Genomic DNA, 26,362 nt, shown 5'->3' on the forward strand with positions numbered 1-26,362 from the left:
GGCCTCAAGTTCTCGTGTACTTAAACACGATCAATGATGAAAACAAAAGCATGTAAACAAACTGTTTATTTTTATATTTAGATGAGGAGGAACACACTTCTGCTTCAAGAAAATCCGTCAGTCACTCTTCTCAACACAAACGCCAAAGTTCTGACAGAGGTGAGTCGTCATGAACCAATAATGTATGCGTTGTTAAAAATTAAATGTCAGTACACCGTTTTGAACATGTCACCTGTTTATTGTTGTTAACTGTTAAAGTGTTCACAGAAGTTGAGGAGGAACACACTTCTGTTCAAAAAAAAAAAGTCAGTTGCTCTGCTAAACGTAAACGGCAAAGTTTTGACACATTTGAGTCATCATGAACCAATAATGTATGAGTTGTTAAAAATATAATATCACTCAGACCCCCTAGTTTTTTAGGAATTTTTTTGTGATAAAAATGACAGATTTTGTGGTGGTAATTTCCTGAAATTTGCGGTAAGTTTTGTGAACTATATATATATATATATATATATATATATATATATATATATATATATATATATATGCATACAGGGCTTGAAATTAACCTTTTTGCTTGGTAGCACCGGTGTTCCTAACTTTAAAAAATTTAGGGGCATCAAAAGAAAATTTTGTCACACCCACCAATTATAACCACTGTGTAACGCCGGAGAGTGACACCAACAACAGAAGGTAGGATCCAATATGCAGGTTTAATCTTTGTCAGGCAAGCAATGGTCAATACAGGTATGAACCGGTATGTGCGGGCAAATCCAGAGTCGAAGTCAGTAAACAGGCAATGGGTCAAAAGGCAGGCGGCTAAAACAGATAACTAGGATACAAAGCTAGGTTCAGACACGGAGAAACAAGACAGGGAGAAACGAGTTGAAATGTCACTAAACAGTAAACAAGACTCTGCAAAGTGAATGAGTGTGTGTGCTGCTTAAATACTGTGAGAAATCTCAGTCTGTGACAGGTTTCAGCTGGTGATGTAATCAGGAAGATGAATGACCAGGCGTGCGTGATTGGGAGAAGTGCATGTATGAAAATGTAGTCCTGGGGAATGCGGAAGTGAAGTGAATGATGATAGAGGAAACCAGCGATCTCCAGAGAATGATCGCTGGTTATCGTAACATAGCCCCCCCTCTAAAGAGCGGCTTCCAGACGCTCCAAATACAGTTCAGGCGGGAGGTGGAGCGGAGGCGGAACAGGGGGAGGGATGGAGGGCCAGGACCATGCAGCTGGAGCGTACCTGTGGCGTGGAGCTGAGGCGGGCCTGGAGCGTGGAGTTGCGGAAGACCCGGAGGAGGGAGCTGCGGAGGGCCTGGAGCGTGGAGCTGCGGAGGGCCTGGAGCGTGGAGCTGCGGAGGGCCTGGAGCGTGGAGCTGCGGAGGGCCTGGATCATGAGGCTGCGAAAATTGGGAAAGCTTAGGAGGCGGCCATTCAGGAAGCTCAGGAGGCGGCCATTCAGGAAGTTCAGGCAACATGGACGGTCACCCAGATGCCCCTCCTCCACGACCACATCGCCGTCGGCGTCCAGGACATCCCCGGTACGGCAATGCCGCGGATTCATCAGATGACGATGATGATGATGATGATGGGGGTGACAACGGCGCTGGTAGGGGTCGCCACCGGCACAGACGTCAGGGTGATGACAGATCGGGCGATGACCGGAGACGGGACCATAGTGATTGTGACAGAAGCGGCACTCAGTCGGATGGAGACTCTGGTAATGACTACCACATGGCGAGTCAAGATCCTGCACCTCAGCCCACTCGTACGTTGACACCCGGACAGGCACAACTAATGGCACAACTGGATCGACTCAAAGCAGGTTTGGAGGAGAGAGAAAGATTAGAATATGCGGGGGTGACCAACACTGACCTGGCCCAGTCGGGGCTTGACACTTTACCTGAACAGGAAGACGAGGTGTTCGGGCCACCAGCGCCTGTTGTGTCGCAACCAACGATCGCTGTGGTGTCACCAGCCAAGTCTGCAACAGTACCGTCACATCATCAGTCGCCAATGTCAGAATCAGCAGCGCGGGGCCCTCCGCCTGGACTGCCATCCATTCCGAGCCAGTCTATCCCGTCCCCGAGCCCGCTTAGACAGCCTAAATACACTTTCGTAGATGGCCGACTAGTTGATCAGGCAGGGAACCAACTCTCGTCTGAAATGGTGGCGCGGAAGTTGACATCTCATCAGCAGGCATCCACTAGTGAAGACGAGGGTGCTCCTGTTGTCAGTACACCTCATGATTCCGGAAGAGACAGGTTGTCCACCTACCCTCAAGCAGCTCCAGCCACCCCGCGAACGGATCAGCCAACATCACTTATTGGCCCGGGTACTCCACTGCGCGCTGACGTTGCGGAGATGGCACATGACTCGTTCAATTCCACCATGTCAGCTGCGCAATGGTTCTATGAAGATGACGCTCGTGATCCTACACAACCAGATACACAGGCTCATTTAGGGTCTGAGGGGTCTCGAACCGGACCTACCGCAGGGCACGGCGCTCAACCAGCACAACAGCGGTCTCACTCAGTGGGAAATATGGGCTCGGGATTGTTCAACCCAGGACCATCGTCAGGCCGATACTCCCCCGCTAGATCAACTGACGGACTACGGCAGAGGCATTCTCAGTCCACTTCGTCATCGAATGGAAAGTCTGCTGGGGCTCCCGCCGACCCCTCAGCCCACTCGCGAGGAATATGAGCGGTTCTTCCCACCGCGACTGGGACACATTTTGCCCAAGTCTTGAGGAGATAGACCTCAGGAGTTTTTAATGCTGTCTGCAGCAGTGCGTGTGTTAATGTGCAAGTTTGTCTAAGTTATGTTGGTCATGTGCGGTTGCACGGTTCAGGACCGAGTTGTTTTTAAGTTAATAGATGCCTCGTGGAGGAGATTTTATGTTCTGCGCCGGTCGCTTCTGTTGAGAACTGAGAGGTCATAAGTCTCGTAGATGATTATAGCGTTATCAATGCGGTGATGGCGGCTGCTGTTGTGGTGATGACAACTGTAGTACCAACAGCAATAATAGGAGTAATGATAATCGAAGTGATGATGATAATACCACGGAGAAGATCCAATAACAGAAACTACCTCAATTTCTATACAGATAAATTATGTTCATTTTTTTCAAAAAAAAAAAAAAAGGAGTAACGCGAGAGCCTGCGAGACCTGAGTGCGAGATCCAAAATGGCGGCGCCTGTCTGCTAGACAGCAAACAACTCCGAAAACTTTTTTCCTCCGTATTTTCACTTTTCTCCGTGTGTTTCACCCATCAAAAATTTGACTACATCATTGCAACTGGACTATAATTTTTCTTTTTTTTCATCCTGGATCAACTTGAAGAATACATCGACGTACATTACAACACATACTGCTGCAACATGGACACAACAGACCACAACAAAAAAGGTAATCCCGCTCCAAACTTCAAGAGACCCCGTCCCGACTCTCCTTCAAGCATGAATTTACCACCCTCCTCACCATCTTGCTGTACCGAGGTAAGCGAAATATTACGCTCAATTGAAAATAAACTCTCCGGACTCGACACAAGAATCGCACTAATAGAAGTCATTCACAAAGAATTCCAAGAACTCCGTCACAGTTTAGAATTCAGCCAAGAACAGATTGACACACTCACTAAAGAAAACAATTTTTTAAAGGACTCAGTTCACGCACTTACCGCTCAACTCACCTCCGTTGTCACAGAAAACAAATCAATAAAGGAAAATGTATTGGACTTACAAGCACGCAGCATGAGAGACAATCTAGTTTTCACAGGCATCCCGGACCAAACTCCAGACGACCCCGAAAAATTAATCAAGGATTTCATGACAAAACAACTCAAACTGCCAGCTGAAACTGTACAGAACATCACCTTTCATCGTGTCCACCGCATCCGTTCCCAACATAACAACAGCCGACCGCGTCCTATCGTTGCAAAATTCGAACACTACAAACACAAAGAACTGGTACAAAAACAAGGGAGACAACTTAAAGGTACAACTTACAGACTCAACGAACAATACCCAAAGGTAATTCTCGAACGTCGAAAAAAACTCTTTCCAATCAGAAAACAAAAAATGAACGAAGGAAAACGAGCAATCATTACAGTGGACAAATTATACATAGATGGACAGTTATATCGTGACAAGGACATTACCCCCTGGCTTTTTTGAACGCATCACTCCCGTAATGTTACCTCATCTCTCTATTCATCTCCCTCATATCACTAGATTATAGTTTTGTTATCGCACCTAGGTCTCATCCCCCCTCCCACCTTTAACTTTATGTTGGTATTTAAAGTCATTTTTGTTTGGTCATTATTGTATTGTGTACATTTTGTCATGTCATACACACAGACACAGGTACAATTTCACACTTTTTCAAATACATACAGTAACATTTATGTATTTGCAGTAAAAACAGACTTGTTTATCAATATACATTGCTATTATTTACCTACTTATTTTGTAATCCTTTAAAATTATGTCATCAATCAAATTTCTATCCTGGAACGTCCGTGGACTCAGCTCTCAGGCAAAGAGGATCAAAGTTTTTAATCATTTAAGTAAACTACAAGCAGACATATGCCTTTTACAAGAAACTCACTTATCAGAACTTGATCAAAACAAAATCAAATCATCACAATATCATTCATATTCTGCCCACTACAACACAAAACAGAGAGGAGTGTGTATCCTAATAAATAAAAAATTATCATTTGTTCATAACACCACCATTACAGACCCAGAGGGACGTTTTGTCATAATTAACATTACAATTAACAATTACTCACTTACAATAGGAAACTTATATGGCCCAAATACAGATGACCCATCTTTTTTTCAGATTTTTTTTTCCTCCATTTCAAATCTTTCTAATTGCCCCATCATAATAGCAGGTGATTTCAACACAGTTTTAGACCCAACTACAGACAGATTTAATAATAACGGCAAAAAACACATCGGGAAATCTACAGACTCTATAAAACAGTTCATGAGTGACATGGGTCTTGGCGATAGTTGGCGCCTCCAACATCCGGACATTAAAGCATTCTCATTTTATTCACCAGTTCATCATTCATACTCCCGCATTGACTATTTTCTCACTAGTAATTCTATTCTATACAATATTTCTGAATCAAAGATCCACCCAATAATCATTAGTGATCACGCTCCTGTAACAATAAAACTGAATATAATCACCAGACATAAGCCCATTCCTAGATGGCGATTCAACACCTCTCTTCTTCAAGATCAGGATTTTGACAGTTATTTTAAAAGAGAGTGGGCATGCTTTCTAGAGATAAATGACTCCCCTGAAACATCCCCATCTCTTCTGTGGGAAACGGGAAAGGCAGTATTAAGAGGAAAAATAATTTCATATTCCGTTTACAAAAAAAAGAAAGAGAAAGAACATCAAGCTGAACTGGAACAGAAAATTAAAGATCTAGAAGACATTAACATAAATAATCCAACAGAAGAAACACAAGATTTGGTAAGAAAATATAAATCATAATTAAATAAATTAATTAATACACACACTCAATTCCTTATTCACAGATTACGACAAGAACACTTCCATCATAGTAACAAATCTGGTAAATATCTGGCTAATCAAATCAAACACAATAAAGAAAAAACAACAATATCAGTCATTAAGGACTCAGCGGGGAAACCCACCAACTCACCAGAAGAAATAAATCAGATCTTTCAAAAATTTTACAGTAATTTATATTCCCCTGAAAAAAACCCATCCCAGGATGACATTCACTCATTTCTCAGCAATATCAACTTACCTCAACTAAATGAACAGCAAATAAATAGTCTTGAATCCCCCTTATCACACCTAGAAATTTCTAATGCTCTTAAACTCATGCCCAATAATAAATCACCAGGACCTGATGGGTTCCCTGCTGAGTTCTACAAACACTTTTGGTCAATTTTATCACCACTTTTCATCCGGTTGATTAACGAATCAAAACAAAATTCAAAGCTTCCAGATACCATGAACACAGCCACAATTACACTTCTCCTCAAACCCAATAAAGACCCAACATTACCGTCAAGCTATCGTCCAATCTCACTAATTAACGTAGACACTAAGATAATTGCTAAAGCACTTTCACATAGAATAGAAAAAATCATGCCATCCATAATCCATCCAGATCAAACCGGTTTTATTAAAGGTAGAAAATCATCAAACAATACACGCAGACTCATAAACCTAATACACCACTCATCAATAAACAAAAACAAATCTATCATAGTCACCCTCGACGCTGAAAAGGCTTTCGATAAAGTAAACTGGAAATTCCTGTTTTCCACATTAGAGAGGTTTGGTTTTGGGGAGTCATTTATTAATTGGATCAAAATTCTCTACACATCACCCTCAGCTACTGTCATTACTAACGGACTAACATCATGCAGCTTCACTCTACACCGGGGAACTAGACAAGGATGTCCACTCTCTCCCTCTTTATTCACCATATTCATTGAACCACTTGCAGCAGCTATCCGTCAAAACAATTATATTAAAGGAATTCAAACATTAAACATACACCATAAAATAAGTCTTTATGCCGATGACATATTATTATACTTACAAAATCCCCAAACATCATTACAGGAAACAATAAAACTTATTGATACCTTTTCAAATATTTCGGAATATTCAATCAATTGGAATAAATCTGCTATACTCCCATTAAATTCCACCAGTGTGGATGTGACATCCCAAACATCACAAATCCCTCTGTGCACTAACTATATCACATATTTGGGTATCAATGTTTCCGCCAGGCTGTCAGAGTTGTTTGCACTTAACTATACTCCGATACTTAAAAAAATAGATGACGATCTGCAACGCTGGATGAACTTACCACTATCCATCATGGGCAGAATATCAGTTACCAAAATGTCCATTCTCCCAAAAATAAACTATTTATTTTCAATGATTCCAACACAACCCACACATACCTGGTTCAAATCCCTAGACTCAATTATAACAAAATTCTACTGGAAAAATAAAACCCCAAGAATAAAATTGACAACCCTACAGAGACCAAAATCACAAGGAGGATTAGAAGCACCACATTTTTACAACTATTTTTTGGCAAATCAGCTTCAAAACATACACAATTGGATTAAACCTAACTCATCAGAATACACATGGCAAGACATTGAACAATCAATATGCAAAGACATTAACATTTCAGAATTACCCTTTCACAGTCAATCAATCAAGAGACATCACTGTTTTAAAATGCCGACAATAGAAGCAACTCTGACAGCCTGGTGGAAATTCCATCAGGTCACAAATTCCCCACTCACACCATCTAAATACACCCCAATTTGGAATAACCTTGATTTCCTAGCCAACAAGAAGCCACTTAACTTTCACACATGGGCAGCCAAAGGAATCACACAACTTCAACATATCTTTATTAATAATAATCTGGCACCATTTCCCCATATAGCCCAGACATACAGCATTGGGAGTAATTGCTTTTTGGAATATTTACAAATCAAATCATCAATTAAGTCAAAATTACCTAACCAATCAATCAATCTAGACCTTCCACCTCAAATCTCAGAGTTTATTAATATATCGCCCTCCAAAAAATTGCTCTCCCAAATATACAAAATGATATCAAAATCAGACAATGCATTAGTTCTACCAACCACTAAATGGCAAACAGACTTATCTTTTAATCCCAATGCTGCATTCTGGACTCAAATTTGCAAAAACACATTTTCCATGACTAAAAATGCTAACTTACAACTTATACAGTACAAAGTACTTCACAGATCACATTTAACTGGGCAGAAATTATTTAAAATGGGTTTCACGTCAGAAATATGTTCACATTGCACACAAAACACTCCAGACACATATCTTCATGCCTTATGGCATTGCACTTCAATTAAATCATTTTGGGTAAAGGTTACTGACTCACTCTCCAACTTAATGGGTTGTCACATCCCACTGTGTCCCTCCCTCTGCATATTAGGTGACATATCCACAATCAATATAAATAATACAAATGGTCAGTTTCTGCTGGTGGCTCTAACTATCGCAAAGAAAACTATCCTCATGAACTGGAAATCAAGAAATACCATTCACATCTCATACTGGAAAAACTTGTTAACAGAATACATCTCCATTGAAGATCCTCTTTGCCTGAAGCCATTCCCTAACAACACCTTCATCAGTACATAAACAAGAGGGGAGGGGAGAGAGGGGGTCAGGTAGAGATGAGGAAAAAAAAAAAAAAAATCTAATATTTAATCTAATTTAAAATAAATAAATCAATTGGAAAAAAAAGTATAATGTAAACAAATAAAATAAAAGAATCATAATTCGGTCTTTATATACTTTTTTACTTTCCCTTTTGTTCTATTTGTTCCCCTTTCCTGTCCCTATCAATGTTATTTATTCATTTTTATTATATATAATATTTGTTTTCTATTTATTATTATTATTATTACTATACATAAATTATTATTATTATTATTATTATTATTATTATTATTTATATACCAGTGGCTCTCCTGACCAACAACAGATAAAAAAAAAAAAGAAAAGAAAAAAAAAAAAAGAAAGAAAGAAAGAGAAGAGGAGGAAAAAAAAGAGAGAGGGAAAAAAAGGAAAGAAAAAAAAATCTACTTACATGTACTAAATTCACAGGGTAAAGTGTAACGTAGGCATGGCAGTCTGGGCACTGCACTGGACTGATCCATGCCACACGTTACACTTTTTTTAATGCATCACAAAGCAACTGACAAACACTATATACCTCAATGCCCATCAAACAACTACAAACTCCTCAATTTATTGTTACAGCTGTTGTTATTTTTATTATTATCATTATTATTAGTATTATTCCCAGCATGAGTATATTATAGTTATCAAATTACAGTAATAATCTATCATACATATCTTTAATATTATTCTTCCATGTGGAATTGTATAATTCATAATTAGCATTGATATAGTGTTTTCTTTTTTATTTATTCAGTTTTTATTATTATTATTCTTTTTTTTTTTTGGCTTATTCTCCTTGCTTTGTTTGCTGAACTTTATTTTTCTTCTCTCTTATTGTTTCTTTTTTTTTCTTCTACTCCTCCCCTTCCTTTTCTGTTTTTATTTTTTATTTTATTTTTATTTTAAGTATTTTATTAATTTTTGTTTATTATCATTAGTTTATTTTCTCTTTTCCTCTATCTCCCCTTCAAACTTACTACTTACTACTATTATTATTTGTTATTATTATTATTATTTATTATTATTATTACTTGTCCTCTCCCTGATTTCCCATCCTCCCCTCTCCTCGACACCTTTGTCAAAAATGGTATTACTTTTATTTTTTGAAATCATTATTATTATTACTGTTCTGACTTGTCCTGTTATCTTTCCATTATCATTATTACAAGTATTTATACCATTATCATTATTAAGGTTGCAGTTGTTGTAGTTGTAGCGGTAGTAGTTGTAGTAGTAGTAGTTGTAGTTGAAGTAGTAGACAGTGTAATAGTATCAATTGTTATTGAGTAATTGTTACGGAGATTTTTGAAGCAGTAGTTCATGTAAGTAGTAGCAGAAGTAGTAATGGTGTGGTAGTTACAGTAGTAGTAGTAGTCGTTGTTGGTGTAGTAATATCAGTAGTAGATGTTGTTGATGTAGATGTAGTAGACGTGATTGTAGTAGTAGTAGTAGTGGTAATAGTAGTAGTAGTAGTAGTAGCATTAGACGTTGTTGTATTAATTGTAGCAAACGCTATAGTAGTATCAGTAGTAGTAGTCGTTGTAGTAGTATCAGTATTAGTAGACATTGTAGTAGTAGTAGTAGTCGTGGTTGTGGCTGTAGTAGAAGCAATAGTAGTTGTAATATAAGTAACTTTCTGTAGTAGTAGTTGGTGTAGCACTTGTGATTTATTATTATTGTTGTCAGTTATTACTGTTGTCCTTTCTCTCTTTTTACTCTCATATTTACTATCATACATTAATAAGCATTGTTGTTACTCCCTACCTCTGACTGGTTTCTTTCTATATGTTTTATCTATATCTGTGACACTTGATTCATTTATTGACTGTTATTGTTCCTAATGTATGTACTCTGACCTGTCCACCAAGTTACCTTTACATGCATACACACACACACTCACACACACACACTCACGCACATACCAGTACATGACTATATTGTTGATGTTTTTGTTGTTTTTGTTTTGTTGCTTTGTATTTGTTATCTGTTGATGTTTTCTTGTATTTGTATGATTTTTGCATATACTAATAAAAAAATAAAATAAATAAAAAATAAGATCTCAAAACTCAGGGCTTCTGGTAGTACCTAGAATAGCAAAATCAAGTAAAGGAGGTCGAGCCTTCTCTTTCATGGCTCCTACACTCTGGAATAGCCTTCCTGATAACGTCCGAGGCTCAGACACACTCTCCCAGTTCAAAACTAGATTAAAGACCTATCTGTTTAGTAAAGCATACACTCAATGCATCACCTAGCGGGTTCCACACAGGCTTCTGCATCTTGTTTATATACACTATAAACAGCAGCTACGCTAATTATTCTCTTTATTCTCTATTTTCACCTGGGGATACTCATCCCGAGGTCCTCAGATTATGCGGAGTCACAGATTGGATCCAAGACCAGCGACGAGATGATCCCAAGGATTCCATATCCGGGACCAGGCCATATCCTGTGCTGCTGCTGCGCTGATGGTCGTGGGGAGTGGAGAACATGAGTCTGATTCCAGCGACGCTCCAGGGACAGACGAGTCTACGCTGAGGCCATCTTCCAGCCTAAACCACGGCGAATGAAGCTCTGCACAAGACTTTTGGCCAGCGGAGAAATTAAAATGGTCGTGCCCAACTGAGTCTGGTTCTCTCAAGGTTTTTTTTTCTTCACTCCCATCAGGTGAAGTTTTTTTTCCCTCTCTGCTTCTGCCTCACATGGTTCAGGATTGGTAGAGCTACGCATCGATGAATTTGCTCTTCAGTGTTTGAACTCTCAGTAATGATTAAATCACACTGAACTGAGCTAAACTGAACTGAACTGAACTTAAACACTAAAACCTGAACCACACTGTTCCAGTTACTATGATCATTTATGTGAAGCTGCTTTGACACAATCTACATTGTAAAAGCGCTATACAAATAAAGCTGAATTGAATTGAATAAACTGTAAATTTTATAAAGCAATTTTTTTTCTTAGTTTTGTATAGAATTTTTGCAGTAAAAGAAAGAAAATGCATGCATTTACTTAACCCAACGAAACAAAACTGTAACAAGACTTCAAATATAAGGGCAGAGCTGACACATAAACTAATGCAGTTTCTGTAATGTCAGCTGATGATAGTGTTTTTATTGTCAGTGTGTTCTGATTGACAATGTTTATGTTGAAAGAGAACATGTGTTTGTGTTTTAAACAATAATTTCATTTTGAAACATGTTTGCAGTGTTTTGTTAGACATGGTGTAGTGTGTTCGTTTATTATTGTATTTTGAAAAGTAGTTTAGAGGTTTAGTTTACAATGTGTGATTTTGAGCATGAAATTAACTGTTTTGCCAATTGTGTGTTTTAAGTGTGTTGCTGCGTTAAGAGTTTAGCAAACTTATTAAATGTATTGAAAAAAAGTGTCATAGCCATTGTAAAAAACTGTAAAAAAAAAAAAAAAAAACTAAGTATTTTCTATTCTGCCTGTTCTTCTGCATTTGCCCGACTACTTCTTTTCTGTCCCGGCCTGGTAACGGTGGCCCTTTGGCCTATTATGTTTCTCCTACGGCAACGCATTTTCACCAAGTTGAAGCCAGCCTCGTCAACATAGATAATTTCATGTGGGACTTGATTGGCCTCCAACTCCATGACAGCCTAAAAGTAATTAGACACTGTGTAAATGGCTCACTGTACGGTTTGAATTTAAACTGTTTCTAATTGAATTTAATAAGATTTCTGTTGAATTTAATTTTCTGTTTGTTTAAATTGGGGTTAACTGGATGCATGAAATGTGTTAATTGTATAGCCCACAAAAATGGATGTTGTGCTAACCGTGTTAAGAGTTTAGGAAACTTGTTAAATGTATTGAAAAATGTATCATAGCCATTGTAAAAAAAAACTGTAAACCCATAAAAATTGGAAACAAAAGAAATCAATTCACAATCCCTCTTCTTACATTATAATGAGTTGGATTAATAGCTTTGTAAAAACCATTACATCTTTCTTGGTCTCTAGGTAACAAGTTATATCTATATCTAGTCTCTTTTAGGTGACTGAGGGTCTGTCGCAATGTCAGGAGTGCAATAGTAGTGTTAATTCATTTAGCCCAGCTTCCAGAGAGAGGATTTGATTTTAGTTTGTTAACTGTGAAGGTGAATTTGGCTCATTATAGCCCAGACTGCTTGCACTCTTCCTATTGATAATACACAGAAATGTGTTGCATCACTACAATCCCCTCATTATTTAAATGAAAAGATATTTTGTTAAGTGAACTTGACTGACATGAAGTTCAGCAAGGTGATAATTAAACATGGTAATGGTGCTGAATTGGACTATTGTGCTGTTGTCATGTTTAATGCATGTAATGTAAAAAAAAATCATTATTCTAAGTTGAAGTTACAGAACACGCGGATGATTGTTTTAAGACTGGTGAAGATAAAGATGTTTTTGCAGGTCATGAATTTGAATCCTGTGTGGCTTAGGTCAAGTGGATGACCTTTTGTTTCTGATCAGAGGAACTCTTGAGTCTTAGAATTAGCCTGGATGTTTGGATTTAGATTTGGAGCAAGTTGTAAATGCATCAGAGGATGTATCGATGAAAGTATGTGTTGTTTACTTCTGGATGACTATTAGGGCTTGCGCATTTGTGTTCATATTCTGGTCTTTGGTCCGCTGTTTTGTTTTTCGTATATTTTCACTGACGAACTGACGAACTGTCTTCAAAACTGAATAGCTTGATGCATACAAGGACGAAGCCCATTGTGAGTAGAAGGTGGAAGAGCCCTTAGCTTGGGGGACTGGAATTTTAAGGTTCCAGCATGTCCAAGAAAGGGCGAAGAAACTCTGTAACCTAAGTAGGGAGCACGAGTCATTACTTCCACTTTCTTTAGTGACCTCATTGGTTGACCTGGAGTGGATTAATTCAGGGGGACTGAAGGAGTTGGAGTTCTACCTTCAAATTCATCTCAACAAATCAATGTTTATCCTTTTTCTCAACATCCTGTTTCTCATCACTTTTTATTAAATATAATTATTTAATTACTTTTATTAAATTTAATTATTAATTATAGAACTTTGAATTGATTTAACTAATGTATAAATTCACGCTTCTTAATGTAAGAATGTTCAGTGTCCTTGTTTCTCTTTTTGCCTGTCTTTTTAAAATTTGTTTTCAGGAGACACACAAAAACCAGGTCATAGGTCATGGAGATCTCTCTCTCCCTCTGTCCCAGAGGAGAAGAAAATCACCTGTTCTAGTTGTCCAAATGTGGCGGGGGGGACAAGAAATTTAATTAAACACCTTAAACGACAACGTCACCCGGTTATGCCGGGAATAATAATAATTATTATTATATTTAACAGGCACCTAGGTTCGTAGCCAAAGTAGGGTGAGCATGGAGACGTAAAATCAGGAAAAAAGCACTTTATTGAAATACAAAAGTTAAAAGAATAAAAAATTCTTTTTAACATGAGCCTATTACAAAACAACAACCAAAAAACACAACAATAATCCAAAACAATAGAGCGGGGTACCAGCGGAAGTTTGCAAGTGTCCACAACACCAAGGAATACAAACACACACGCACACACACAGCCCCTATGAAAACACAGCAAACTTATTTTACACAGCAAGATCTGTTTAGCACAGCACTCGGTGTATATACACACACACACACACACACACACACACACACACACTAATACAATGCACCCAAGCTGGGTCTCCCCCACCCCCCTATAAGCCAAATAGGTTTCAAAGAAAATACACAGAAGACAGTTACAAAACAAAGAGAAACTATTAAAGAAAAATATGAAAATCACAACCAAAAAGTAACAATTTAGAATAGACCTGAACAAAAAGCGAAAATTAGCAAAAATCACTCGAATGCATAACAAAAACAAAAATCACAATACGAATATAACAATTCAAACGAAAACTATAAAAATCATAATATACAAAAGAAACAAAAATCACAAAATAAAGCTCCGGCAAAACAGCAGCGATGCCACCGCAGTTGTCAGACTTGGTCACCAGTCATTATAGAAACCCTTGTGCACAGTCACCTGTTGTCACAAAGCCACGATTTACAATAAAAAAACTCAATCAAAACTAACAAATGCTCTGCCATACATACCGTACAGATGTTAGAACATGGCCTCACTCTGCAAACATCGGAAGTTATTGGTAACCACTAAATCGGACGCCACCAACGCACAAAGCACACATCAAAGTGCCGGGAACCAGAGCAGGCAGAAAGCACGCCGAACGAACAGCGTCTGGTGCAGAGCAGCTGAGGACCAAACCAGTCAATCCTGGCAACACGTATAGTACAGTTACTACCCAAATATACTGAAATGTACACAAACCGTTACTTTCAACCGGAAGGGTTTACCCATCAGAAAAAAAGACGGCAACACCGATGACACATACAGAGTTACCAAACGTGCTCAACTTTTAGCTTTTCACAGGTCGGAGATCAGCTCATAAAAACTTAAGGTCGACCTAACCCCCAGAAATCATGTCGCCATCCATATCTGGAGTTAGATACAATTCTTTCTTAACGCAAGCATTGAGGCCATCCATATCTGGAGCTAGATACAATACTTCATAGACGCACACATTTAAAAAAATTTTTTTTTTTTTGATGCAACCAATGAGAAATGTTTACCTGGATCCCACCTTTTCTGGACTTGTGTAGAGTATAATTACTGCATTGTTGTACTGTAAGTCAGAGTGGCCTAGGAACTCATTGCGAGTGTTGAAGCTGGCTTCTGCTGTTGAAACTGCAAACTATCTTCAGTAAACTTAACTTATTTATTTGAATCTCTGACTCTGGCTCTTCTTCATCTGACAGACTGGTCATTCTTTGGGTTAAACTGTATACCATCCCTACCGTAGTAAACTAGAACCTAAAAGTAAATAATCTTTACTAATAAAAAATACAACACAGGACAACTGAATGGGCTTTCTAAACTTGAGGCCCTGGTATACTGCAAACTAACTGTCCTGGAGCTCCACCTTATTTGATGTGCGGTGTCTTCCCAGTGATGTTTCTCATTCAGGGAGTCAAGACAGAGAACATCATCCAAAACAACACTAGCTACATGAATACACTGGAGAGTGTGGAGAGTGAGAGAAACACGACACATTTACAACCCCACCAACAACCCCAGTGTAGGAGTGTTGGAAAACAGTATACCGTCCCTCAGCCTTATAAAACATTATTCAGACATGAAAAATCCTGTGCACATGAGAAAATGTTGTGCTGCATTAATCATGTGTGCAACTTTTTGTCTATGTGTTTCTTAAGCCCCTTCCACACATACAGACCTTTCCGGAAAATTACCGGCAATTTTCCGGAAAGGTTGTATGTGTGAACAGGTCCTTTTTGAAAATACCGGTAAATTCGTTCTGGCTATTTTCCGGAAAGAGAAGTTGTAACATTACCGGTAATTTGCCGAAATGCTGCGCTGTGTGAACGCAGAAGGAAGATTTCCGGAATAAGCGCGTGCACGTCTAGAAAGGGCTGACGTGAGACACCTGCTTTAGCCTATCAGAACAGTCAGACGCATTCACATGCGCGCGGTTTATGAGAATAAAAGCCTTTGAATATTTTTTCCAGACACCTTTAGCTGCTAGATGTTAGTCAGATAATGTTTCTATGTTCCTTCTTAATGCTAACTGTGTAAATGATTATCGATAAAATGTTTATGATAATCCGTTGTTTGTTTACCTTCAAGCTTAGCGTGTGCCCGTGAGCGCCCATAGCGCCAGCACACACACATATCATGAACATCTCGACATGCGAAAGTGTTTCCCTATGTTTTCATTAGAGTTGTACTCAATACTGATCCATCCGAAGAGTTTGTAATGTAGTCAAATGTTTACAAACACAAGCGCAGCCGTTTAGAGGTCATTTCTGGTTAATGATGTCAGAATTTACCGGCATTTTGCGATGGATGTGTGAATGCTCTTTTCCGGAAAAATTCCGTAACGTCCTCGCCTGTTTGAACAGCGCTTTTTTGAATATACCGGTAAAGTAGTTCCGGAAATTTTCCAGATATTTACCGGTATCACTGTGTGAAAGGGGCTTTAAGCTGTGCCGATTGAGCGAAACTCTGTTGACATGGACCAGATCTGTACGGTTTCTCCAGTGTGAATCCTCTTCTGTTTTCAGATGTGTTTACCGATTAAACCTCTTGTCACAGTGTGAATCGTCTGGTGCAGTTTCAATTTTGGAGCTGTTAGAAAAGTCTTCTCACACTCAAACACATATCCACTTTCACACCAGTGTGGATCTTCATGTGTTTATTAAGGTTTGCTGATCGGTTGAAACTCTTTTCACACTGAGTGCATGTGAATGGTTTATCTCCAGTGTGGGTCTTCATGTGTTTATTAAGGTCTGAGGAGTTGCTGAAATTCATCCCACACCGAAGCTAAAGTCACACTAGAGTTTAAGCATGCAAAATTCTGTTGTTTGGTTTCTCTCCAGTGTGGATCCTCAAGTGTAGATTACGGGATGATGATTGGCTGAAACTCTTCCCACAGTGAGTGCATGTGTATGGTTTCTCTCCAGTGTGGATCATCATGTGATGATTAAGGTGTGATGAGCAGCTGAAACTCTTCCCACAGTGAGTGCATGTGAATGGTTTCTCTCCAGTGTGGATCCTCATGTGTTTATTAAGGTTTGATGATAGGCTGAAACTCTTCCCACACTGAGTGCATGTGAATGGTTTCTCTCCAGTATGGATCCTCATGTGTAGATTAAGGGATGATGATTGGCTGAAACTCTTCCCACACTGAGTGCATGTGAATGGTTTCTCTCCAGTGTGGATCCTCATGTGTTTATTAAGGTTTGATGATTGGCTGAAACTCTTCCCACACTGAGTGCATATGAATGGTTTCTCTCCAGTGTGGATCATCATGTGTTTATGAAGGTGTGATGATTGGTTGAAACTCTTCCCACACTGAGTGCATCTGAATGGTTTCTCTCCAGTGTGGATCATCATGTGAATCTTAAGTTTGCTTTTGGTTGCAAAACTCTTTCCACACTGAGTGCAGGTGAAACAATTCTTGTCTCTCCTATTCAAAATACCATCAGTCTGTAAATGAGTTTTTTCCTCAATTTTGACATGATGTTCCTCCTCTTTACTCCCCTCATTCTCTTCGATTAGGTCTGAAATATATATATAAAAAAAAACGTTAGTCTTCCTTAAGTCTTAACTCTCATCAAAAGCTGAAAAGTGAAAAGACACTGGAAACATTGGCTTCACACACTGTAATTTTGGATGCACATTAAATGTAAAATAAATCAGATCATATTTTGTTCGGTCCATTAATGTGTACACATTTAAACAGATTTAATTCAATTCATCTTCATTTATCTAGTGCTATTACAATGTAAAATGTGTCAAAGCCGCTTAACATAGAATTTATAGTAAATTGAAACTGTCAGTCCAGTTTTCAGAGTTTCTTACGTAATCGATCATAAGTGATATTGGTCATATTGATAAAACAGATTTGAAAGCTGTAAAGGGCCTGTTTTTATTCGTATTTATTCATAATTACAACAAAATGTTTTTCTAAAATGTGTAAAGCAGACCAGGGCTCAAAATTAACCTTGTTGCTTGGTAGCACCAATGCTCCTAATTTAAAAAATGTAGGCGCATCAACCAAAATTTTGTCGCACCCACCAATTATAAGCACCATTACTACAAGTTTTATACAAACAGATTTATTTATCTGATCAAACATGATTTATTTGAAATCAACACTAATCAAACTAACAAGCAAAAATAATTAAACATGCGTGATGAAAATATGTCTCAACAAAATTCCGGTATCACAAATAAATACGTTTTTATAACATAAATGATGGACCAAAAGATACACGGACCGCTCACCAGCCGGTTCTTCATGAACAGCGATAATAGTTTACTCGGTGCAAGCCCGTTTGTGATGGTTTACTTGGTGTTAAATTTTACTTATAGCTGCCACTTGCACGGCGGACAGCATCTGGCGATTATATGAAGGATTTAACAGAAGCTCTCGCGCTAGATGTGGCAAACAGTTAGCTGAAAATTGACTTTTCATAGCGGACTTGAAGCCAATAGAAGTCTTTTATCTACTCTTCGAAAAGTGTAGATGGTGGAGTAACATTCAGCACAGGATCACTACTAAGATGTGTCGTTATTTGTAACTTTAGATGCCATGGTTACATGGACAGCGCTTTACAATTTTTCGGGGTAGTAGCTCTCCCTGTCATCTTAAGTCAGAAGGCGTTGAGTGATTGTGATTGACAGCTGATATTAACCAATCCATTTCCATTCAGTTCTAGAGCAGTGGGCCAATAGGTAGAGCGCAAAGGCGGGGCAAGCATTACAGACTTGGCTTTGTTTACTGCAGCAAGTTGACAAGACAACTGCATTCTGCGTGAATATCTCCCGAATCTGCGCATGTGCTGAACATTTTGGAGTAAAAACTGGTCATACAACAATTTTTTGCACTCGCACAAATGCTCCCAAATATATTTTTAGGGCGCATAGAAAAAATTTCGGGCGCATATGCGACCGAAATGGTCGTAATTTCGAGCCCTGAAGACAGTGAATACTTGTTCATTCTATGCCTGACTGGTAAGCGCATCAGAAAAAAAGTTCTGGGGTAACCGCTGAACAAACAGCTGAATATTTGCCTCGCAGACATGAGACATACCTGTACAGCATCTGCATAAAGGCTGGATTGTACACCTTTCCCTTGTGTGCTGTTGGGTCATTTTCATCAATTCTGGGGTGATTTTGAGGCTTAATTTGGCCAAAACATTCTCTGCGTTTCAGCAAACGGACTGATATTTGGGGACATATTATTTTGACACATTCTGGGTAAATGCTTTGAAATAAAAATTTTAAAAAAACTCAATACACTCTGGGCAAATTTACTCCCTTTTCATTATTTTCATGGCTGTTTTTTATCAATTGGCCTCTATTATAACAATTTTCTTTTGATTGCAAAGCCATGACAGCATATAATCATTCATTTATGATTGTTGGTGTTTTCTGTGACGACAGTTAACATTGTTTAATTGGTCTCCACTCATGGGATGGCAAAAAGGAAATGGGTGAGAGTATAAAATAAGAGGAGGAATGTTTAATTGGGCAGCATTATGTGGTGTGTGGAAGAAAGAAAAGTTGACTGAACTGTTCCAGTGCGGGGAAACGAGTAGAGAAACCGGGTCGAGACGAGCATTGTAAACTTAACGATTGGCTTTGAGAAACAAAAATCGGAAGTATGTATTGAAGCAACAGAGCAAATATTGCCGTCTTGTTACTGAAGTGCTCGTGACGTCTGTGAACGAGCGCATCACCAAAGACTTCAGTGCAGTGTGTCCTGAAAAAAATCAACTTATCGATTTATCTCGCTGGCATGGAGTCAGCTGCCGAAATCCTTCATCCCACAGTCGACAGTGTCAGAGTTTCCTGTTAGGCACCCGTGGCTGCCACTCACCGGCTGGGTTCATCGATGCCCTTAATCTTCACATCCACACCTCCACATACACCATTCCCCTCTCATTTCCCTTTACCCCTCTGCTCAATGGGTAAGAACCAAGTTTTTATTTTCTTTACCCAAATTCTTATTTTATTTCTCTTGTTTTGTTTTCTCCCCGTATTATTACTATCATTATTACTTTTCCCTGTTTTCAGATCTGATGAATCCGCTGGCCTAAAATCATTTGCATTTTTACCTTTCACTTTCAGTTGAGTTATAAGTGCTGAGGGTTTTGCGTTTCATTATGATTATTTTTATATTGTTTGTTTTGGACTACCGGCCATGTGAAGACGCAAACTGTTGAGGTCCTCACGTGAAACTTAATTTTGTTCAATATTGCTCTTATCCTAAATTCCATTACCTTAAACATACCTGTACTGGAAAATAAGCGTTTAAGTGTCAGAGTCTAGCTGTTCTGAGCATAATTCAACTTTAATCAGGATGAATAAAGACTGAAGCAACCATTGAGAGGCGGAATCCACTACTAGCCTCCATGCTAATGCTAACCCCGAAGTGCAAGCTGCATCTAAGAAAGAGATGGCGCGGGCGAGTGATAACAGTGCAGTACTTTAAGCTATTGATGCACTAAAGGGCAATTTGATTGCTAAAATTGAAGAAAAGGCCATTGCACAGTCAAATGAACTTTGCAATCAAATTGACCAGCTTCGGACAGTTACGCAATGCTGGAGCACGTTCAAAGTCAAGTCAAAGTCAGCTTTATTGTCAATTCAGCCACATGTACAGGAGATACAGAGAATTGAAATTACGTTACTCTTAGACCCTAGGTGCCTAACATATATTATTAATATAAAAAGTAGAGTTTTAAGAAAAAGAAAATCTAAATTTACAATATATACAAAATGTGGTCTAAAAATATATTTAATGTGTAGTCTAAAAATATACATACGGAATAAAAAATTGTAAACCAGAGTTGTGCTGATAAAGAACAGTATATAGTGCAAAAAGACTTGTGGACATGATGATTATGATAAAGTGACAGTTTCATAATATATGTGAATGTAGTATGATGTGTCTAACTGGTAGACCAATGTTACATAAAGTGACCAGTGCAGATGAATGTGTGCATGTGTGTGTGTTTTCATGTGTGTCAGAGTCCAAATGTGCGTGTGGAGGGAGAGGGGAGTGGTGGCAGAATTGGGAGAGGGATCAGCTTCCTGACAGCCTGATGGATGAAGCTGTCTTTCAGCTAGACAGCTAATCTTGCTTCTGTAGTTTTTCTCATCGTTTTTGTTGATGAGACCCACCACAGTTTCAGTCAGAGTCTGTTTTGTCCAGATGTGTGAGCGCTAAGTGAAGTGCAGTGGAGATGGCGTCAACAGTCGAGTGGTAGGACCAATATGTAAACTGAAAAGGGTCCAAGGAGGGGGGCAGGACAGACTTAATGTGCTGCATCACAAGCTGTAAGCTCCTCTCGGTGTGGTGTAAACAAAGTCCAGTGTGTTATTGCCCCATCTTAGAAAGTCTATGTGTTGGTGTATTTTTGGAAACACTTTTTAGGTCTGCGTGGTTAAAGTCCCCAGCCAGGATGAGAAAAGCATCTGGGTGGGCTGTAGGCTGCTCACTGATGTCCAGGTACAGGTCTTTCAGTGCCTCTCTCATGTTGTTGGGATTGGAGCTGGGAGGGATGTAAATGGAGAAAAGCAGTATGGCTGTTTATTCCCTTTGTAGATAAAACGGCCGGCACTTTAAAACCATAAACTTCACCAGTGGCAAGCAGTTTTTGCAGACTACAATGGTATCACGACTGGAACCGCAATGTCCAGAACGTAGTCACTGAGCCAAGTTTCCGTAAACACAAATGCACAACAGTTCTTTTAAGATGAACAGTCTTTTAAGATGAACAAAGTAGACGGCTATAGTCCAGTTTGTTGTTTAGCGAACGTACGCTCGCTGGAGGAGGGGATGATGGAGGGGATAGCAGGTTTGTGTGGGTTAGCCGCTAGCCTAGTTCAGATCCCCCCACGCTTGCCCCTCTTCTGCTTTCTCTTGCCTCCATTGTGGGCGAGGTGTTGAGGTGGGGGTCGGAGGATGAGTAGGCCTCTGGAGCAAACGGAGATTTTGCAGCTCCTCCGTGTCTGCGGAGTTTAACTTGTAAAGTTTGGTTCTGCCGATGTCGAGCAAAAATTTTAGACTATATGTGCGCTTAAGCACAGATAAACGGGGCGAGGACGAACATGACAAAGAACACAAAAACAATGTCTTGTCGGAAAGAGAAAAGCCACAGCGTGTGCACGTACCTCCATCTTGAAAAAAGCAAGAAAGGAACTGGAAGAGTGGTTAACGCCAGAGTGGAAGCAGCGAAAGAGCGAGTGACTGGTCTGGAGCCTGTGTTGGGTGGATACTCCGACTCTCTTACTACCCTGGAAAAAGAGTTTAGTATCGTGAAAAAAGAAGCTGGCTCTGCTGAGACCAAAGCCAAGATCTTGAGGAAAGGTCTACCCGCTCAAATCAATCTCTATGCAACAAACCAGTGGACGACAAGGAACCGTCACGCGCCTTCGTGATTAAATCCCACAACTTTTCCGAAAAAGAGAATATTTTGAAGAAAGCCATTGAAATGAATGCAATCACGACAGTACACTGGGCTGTCAAAGACAATACAAATGTTAATGTCACTCTCCGGTTAACTTTTAAATAACCACTTTAGCACATGTTCGTTGTTATTTCTAGCTCTCGGAAGTATGTTTTGTCAATAATGGTGTAGCTTCGTAGTAAAACATTAAAAGCTGTTTAAATGGTTTTGTTTTATGCGTGAGATCCCACATGGTCAGCTAGTTAAGAGTGGGGGTAGCTAGAAGTGTGTGCAAGTTTACGTGCAAGGTTTCAATATTGTGTTGTTTCGTGTTTATAAGTGTTTGTGTGATCACTCTTTTTTTTTCTCTCTCTCTTTTTTTCCTCTCTCAAAGTGTTGGCAATCAGAGTGGAGTCAGTCATTAGAAAGATAATTCACCCAGATCAAACTGGTTTTATTGTTGGGAGACAGTTATCTTACAACCTTCATCGCTTATTTAAATATTATTTATTCACCAAAAAATAATACCAATCCAGAGGTCCTAATTTCCTTAGATGCCCATAAGGCATTTGATAGAATAGAGTAGATCTATTTTTTTTACAGCGCTTAAAAAAAAAATTGGTTTTGATCCTGGATTCTGTTCATTGGTTAAAATTTTATATTCCAGGCCCCAAGCATCCATTCAAACAAATAATATAATTTCTAAAGGCTTTCCACTCTCTAGAAGAACGAGACAGGGCTACCCTCTGTTTTTTGACATTGGCATCGAACCTCTTGCAACCGTATTAAGCAAGGAATTGCAAGGAATTTTCAGAGAGCGACACGAACATAAGTTCCTGCTATATGCGAATGATCTTCTTTTCTGTCAATTCCAGATAAATGTATTCCAAAAGCTTTTACAATAATTTCAGAATTTGGAAATGTTTCTGGATACAAAGTCAATCTTTCAAAGAGTCTCCGTTTCCCTATCAATGATAGAGCACAGCAAATTTCCTTCCAATCCTTTCCATTTTCAGTAAGTCCTGATAAATTTGTATAGTTAGTGTGACACGCAAATACAAGGATTTGTTCAATAATAATTTTAAAAGGACATTAGTGCCCAAGGACATTTTTAGTACTCAAGGACACCTTACAAACAGTAGAAGAACAAGAAAAGCAACAACCTTAAGAAAGTAGAGAAAATTGGAGACTAATAATACACACAATAATGACAAAAGACCTGAGAACAAGCAACAAGAAAGAAACTCATTCCTGTCTTTCAATGAGTGCTTATGTGCATTTAGGAGAACTAGGCAGCACACTCAGGGCTGCAAGATGGATTTAATTTAGTATTCTTATTATTAAAATATCTGAATGAGGATCAAATGACTGAGTTGGTCTTTGAAAATGAAAATTAACCTGTTTGTTCCTGCAGATCTTCCTGTTTGACTGTGAATGTTTCTTCAATCTTCACATCTTCACTCTCCTCTTTAATAAACGCCATCTTTATAACAGTGTGGAGATCAGTCGCTTTTTCTCTGTGTTTGGATAGAGGTAATGTTGGTTTTATATTCACACTTTCATTCATTTAGAAGTCTCTATATTGTTTACTATGTTACTTTGAATTTTCGATTGGAATTAGCATGCAAGTGTGACTTGAAAACAACATTGACACTGTTTATTTGACTGTAAACAATGTTGTACTTTGATAGTCATTGGCTGCTAATATGATTTCACTACTTTTCCAAATAAAGAGTTTGCAAATAATACTTTAATGAAATTATATTATTAAGGAAAAAGTCTGAATGTGCGAATATAAAACCAACTTTACCTCTATTGTGTTTGGACACTTTATCCTGTTTAAAATGAACAAAACAATGAACATAAACAAAATAACTTCTCTTCAACACTTGCTTCAACAGTTTCTTTATATGAGAGTCATTAACAAACAGAAATCAGATAAGTTGGATCAAGAAACAATAGCCACAAATCAGCTGATTACAACTAGTACTCGATTTCTTATATATAGTGATGTATACTTCAAATAGAATGACATTATGCTATTTAATCAATTAATCTTTCATTAAAACACTTATTACACACTTTTACTTTATTCAAGTATATTCTTAATTGTTTTGTTTGTTTTATTCATCTTATTGTCTGTTTATAGCACTTTTTTGCACAAGATAAATTTCCTCTCGGGAACAAAAAGTTTATCCTATCTTTATTAAAAAAATAGACCTCATTACTGTGAGTTTTAGTAAATAATACTACGTTGTATAAGTGTTAAAATAATATTGTCAACAGGTACATAAGTTAGCACTGAATGAAAACACTGAAACTTTAATCAATCGCTTTATATAAGGCTAAACGCTTTAAAACAAACCTTTCTCCAGTTGAATCACAGCGCGAGAGCGGCGCAGGCTTATGACGTCACAAGTCACGCCAAAATAAAAGTCTTTTTTTTTTTTTTTTACCTTTTTTGCCACTTACTCTTAGTCATGAGTCATGACTTATTATATATAGTTTTTCTCTGCGCTTGGGCATTTTATCCTGTTAAAAATCAACAAAGCAATTAAAATGTTCAGTTTAAAATGAATTAAACTATGAATAGAAACAAAATAACTTCTCTTCAACAGTTTCTTTATATGAGAGTAATTAAAAAAAATAAATCTGGTAAGTCCAAGCAAGAAACAACAGCCACAAATGAGCTGATTAAAACTAGTACTCCATTTCTTAAATATGGTGATGTAAACTTAGAATGAAGTGAAATTTTGCTATTTAATAAATTAAACCTTCATTAAGACTCTTAATACACGCACGTTGTTCAATAGTCCTCTTTACTTTGAGTAAAATAGTATTAAGTTGTATAAAAGTTTAAAATAATATTTTCAACAGCAGGTACATCATTTAGTATTGGATGAAAAACCTGAAACTTTAATCAATCGCTTTATATCTGTGTAAAAGCTTTTAAACAAACCTTTCTCCAGTTGATTCACTTTTTTTCAATTAATGCTTGAACTGACAATACAAGAACATCATAACAAAGTCACACAGATCTTTAAAAAGAGCAATAATTTACATAGTCATAAGAAAAAATATCTAAAACCACATACAAATACAAATAATACCATTAGAAAGAAAGGGAAAAATATTAATACAATTAAAGTATTATTATTAATAATATAAATAATAAAATTACTAAATTAAACAAATGAATGAAATTAGAATGACACATTTACAAATAACTGTAAGGAAAGCAACTAAAATCGAGAATCTTCTTTAAATACATCTGCATAATATTTCAGGAATCTTAGATTTTTTTTTAATTCTTAATAAGATAAAGTGATTTTAGGAGGGAAATAAATTTTCAACAAACAAGTAGTTTGACCGTTTTCAGACATTTATTACTCCTAGTCATTTCTCACATAGGCAACTGAATCTGATATTCTAAAACGATCACAAAAACAAGTGCACTTCTGCATTGAAGAATAAGTTCAACAGAATAGTTGTATTCAAATGTGTGCAACCAATGTTATTCCACTAAATTAATAAAAATCAATAAATCACATTAATAAAATGTATAAATGAAAAGACAGGTTTATTTACCAGTTGTGCACTCACAATGCAAGATTTCGTTTCCCTGGGTGTTAGTAAGGATATAGGACTCTTCATTGCCCATTGCCAAATTGACTTTTTCTAGAATGTTGGCCACATTTGCCTCACACTCAACAAAGCGTATCACCACTACCCGACTTGAAACCAAGCGTCCATCTTCAATTTCAGAGATGTGTATGGATCTAAAAAAAAGTAATGTTTGTATTAAAAGTTAACCTTATTTTCAAAACAACCTATTAATAAATGAAAAAAAAAAAAAAAATAAATAAATATATATATATATATATATATGAATATGCTTATTATTTTAATTAGTGTATCTCCACAGACACTTTAAATGAGTACTATTTTAAGGGGTTACCTTTGAAATGATCTTTGACTCTGACTTTGACTACCAGCTCTAGGTGGTGGTGCAAAGCGTGTTGCTGGTGAACTTGAAGTTGTTTGACT

General features: G+C 37.9%; 2 protein-coding genes across 4 annotated transcripts in view; both read right to left on the reverse strand.

Annotated features, from left to right (window-relative positions):
* The window catches only part of zgc:173607, a 791,925-nt gene that overhangs the window by 60,310 nt on the left and 705,253 nt on the right, over positions 1 to 26,362 (reverse strand). The gene's annotated exons all lie outside the window — the stretch shown is intronic.
* LOC141381687 (uncharacterized) lies at positions 13,650 to 24,710 on the reverse strand. 3 transcript variants are annotated; one of them, XM_073947971.1, is made up of 5 exons: positions 24,681 to 24,710; positions 24,126 to 24,150; positions 23,714 to 23,832; positions 22,041 to 22,163; positions 14,884 to 17,416 (listed from the first exon to the last, which is right to left on the reverse strand). In XM_073947971.1, exon 5 carries the CDS (start codon positions 17,247 to 17,249, stop codon positions 16,695 to 16,697), a length of 555 nt encoding a protein of 184 aa, XP_073804072.1. In that variant the 5' UTR covers positions 17,250 to 17,416; positions 22,041 to 22,163; positions 23,714 to 23,832; positions 24,126 to 24,150; positions 24,681 to 24,710; the 3' UTR covers positions 14,884 to 16,694. The 3 variants fall into 3 exon arrangements, with proteins under 3 accessions (XP_073804070.1, XP_073804071.1, XP_073804072.1); XM_073947969.1 differs by lacking the exon at positions 22,041 to 22,163 and having other exon boundaries at positions 13,650 to 17,416; XM_073947970.1 differs by lacking the exon at positions 22,041 to 22,163 and having other exon boundaries at positions 13,650 to 17,416; positions 23,714 to 24,150.

Source organism: Danio rerio, chromosome 4, assembly GCF_049306965.1.
Source record: "Danio rerio strain Tuebingen ecotype United States chromosome 4, GRCz12tu, whole genome shotgun sequence".
Lineage (NCBI taxonomy): Eukaryota > Metazoa > Chordata > Actinopteri > Cypriniformes > Danionidae > Danio > Danio rerio.

Excerpts from the sequence above, each read along its gene's own strand:
- LOC141381687 (XM_073947970.1), bottom strand. The coding sequence starts at position 23,882 with ATGAATGAAAGTGTGAATATAAAACCAACATTACCTCTATCCAAACAC. Across the intron at positions 17,417-23,713 it reads AGATCTGCAGGAACAAACAG|ACCTAATCGAAGAGAATGAG; the intron begins GTTAATTTTCAT and ends TATATATTTCAG.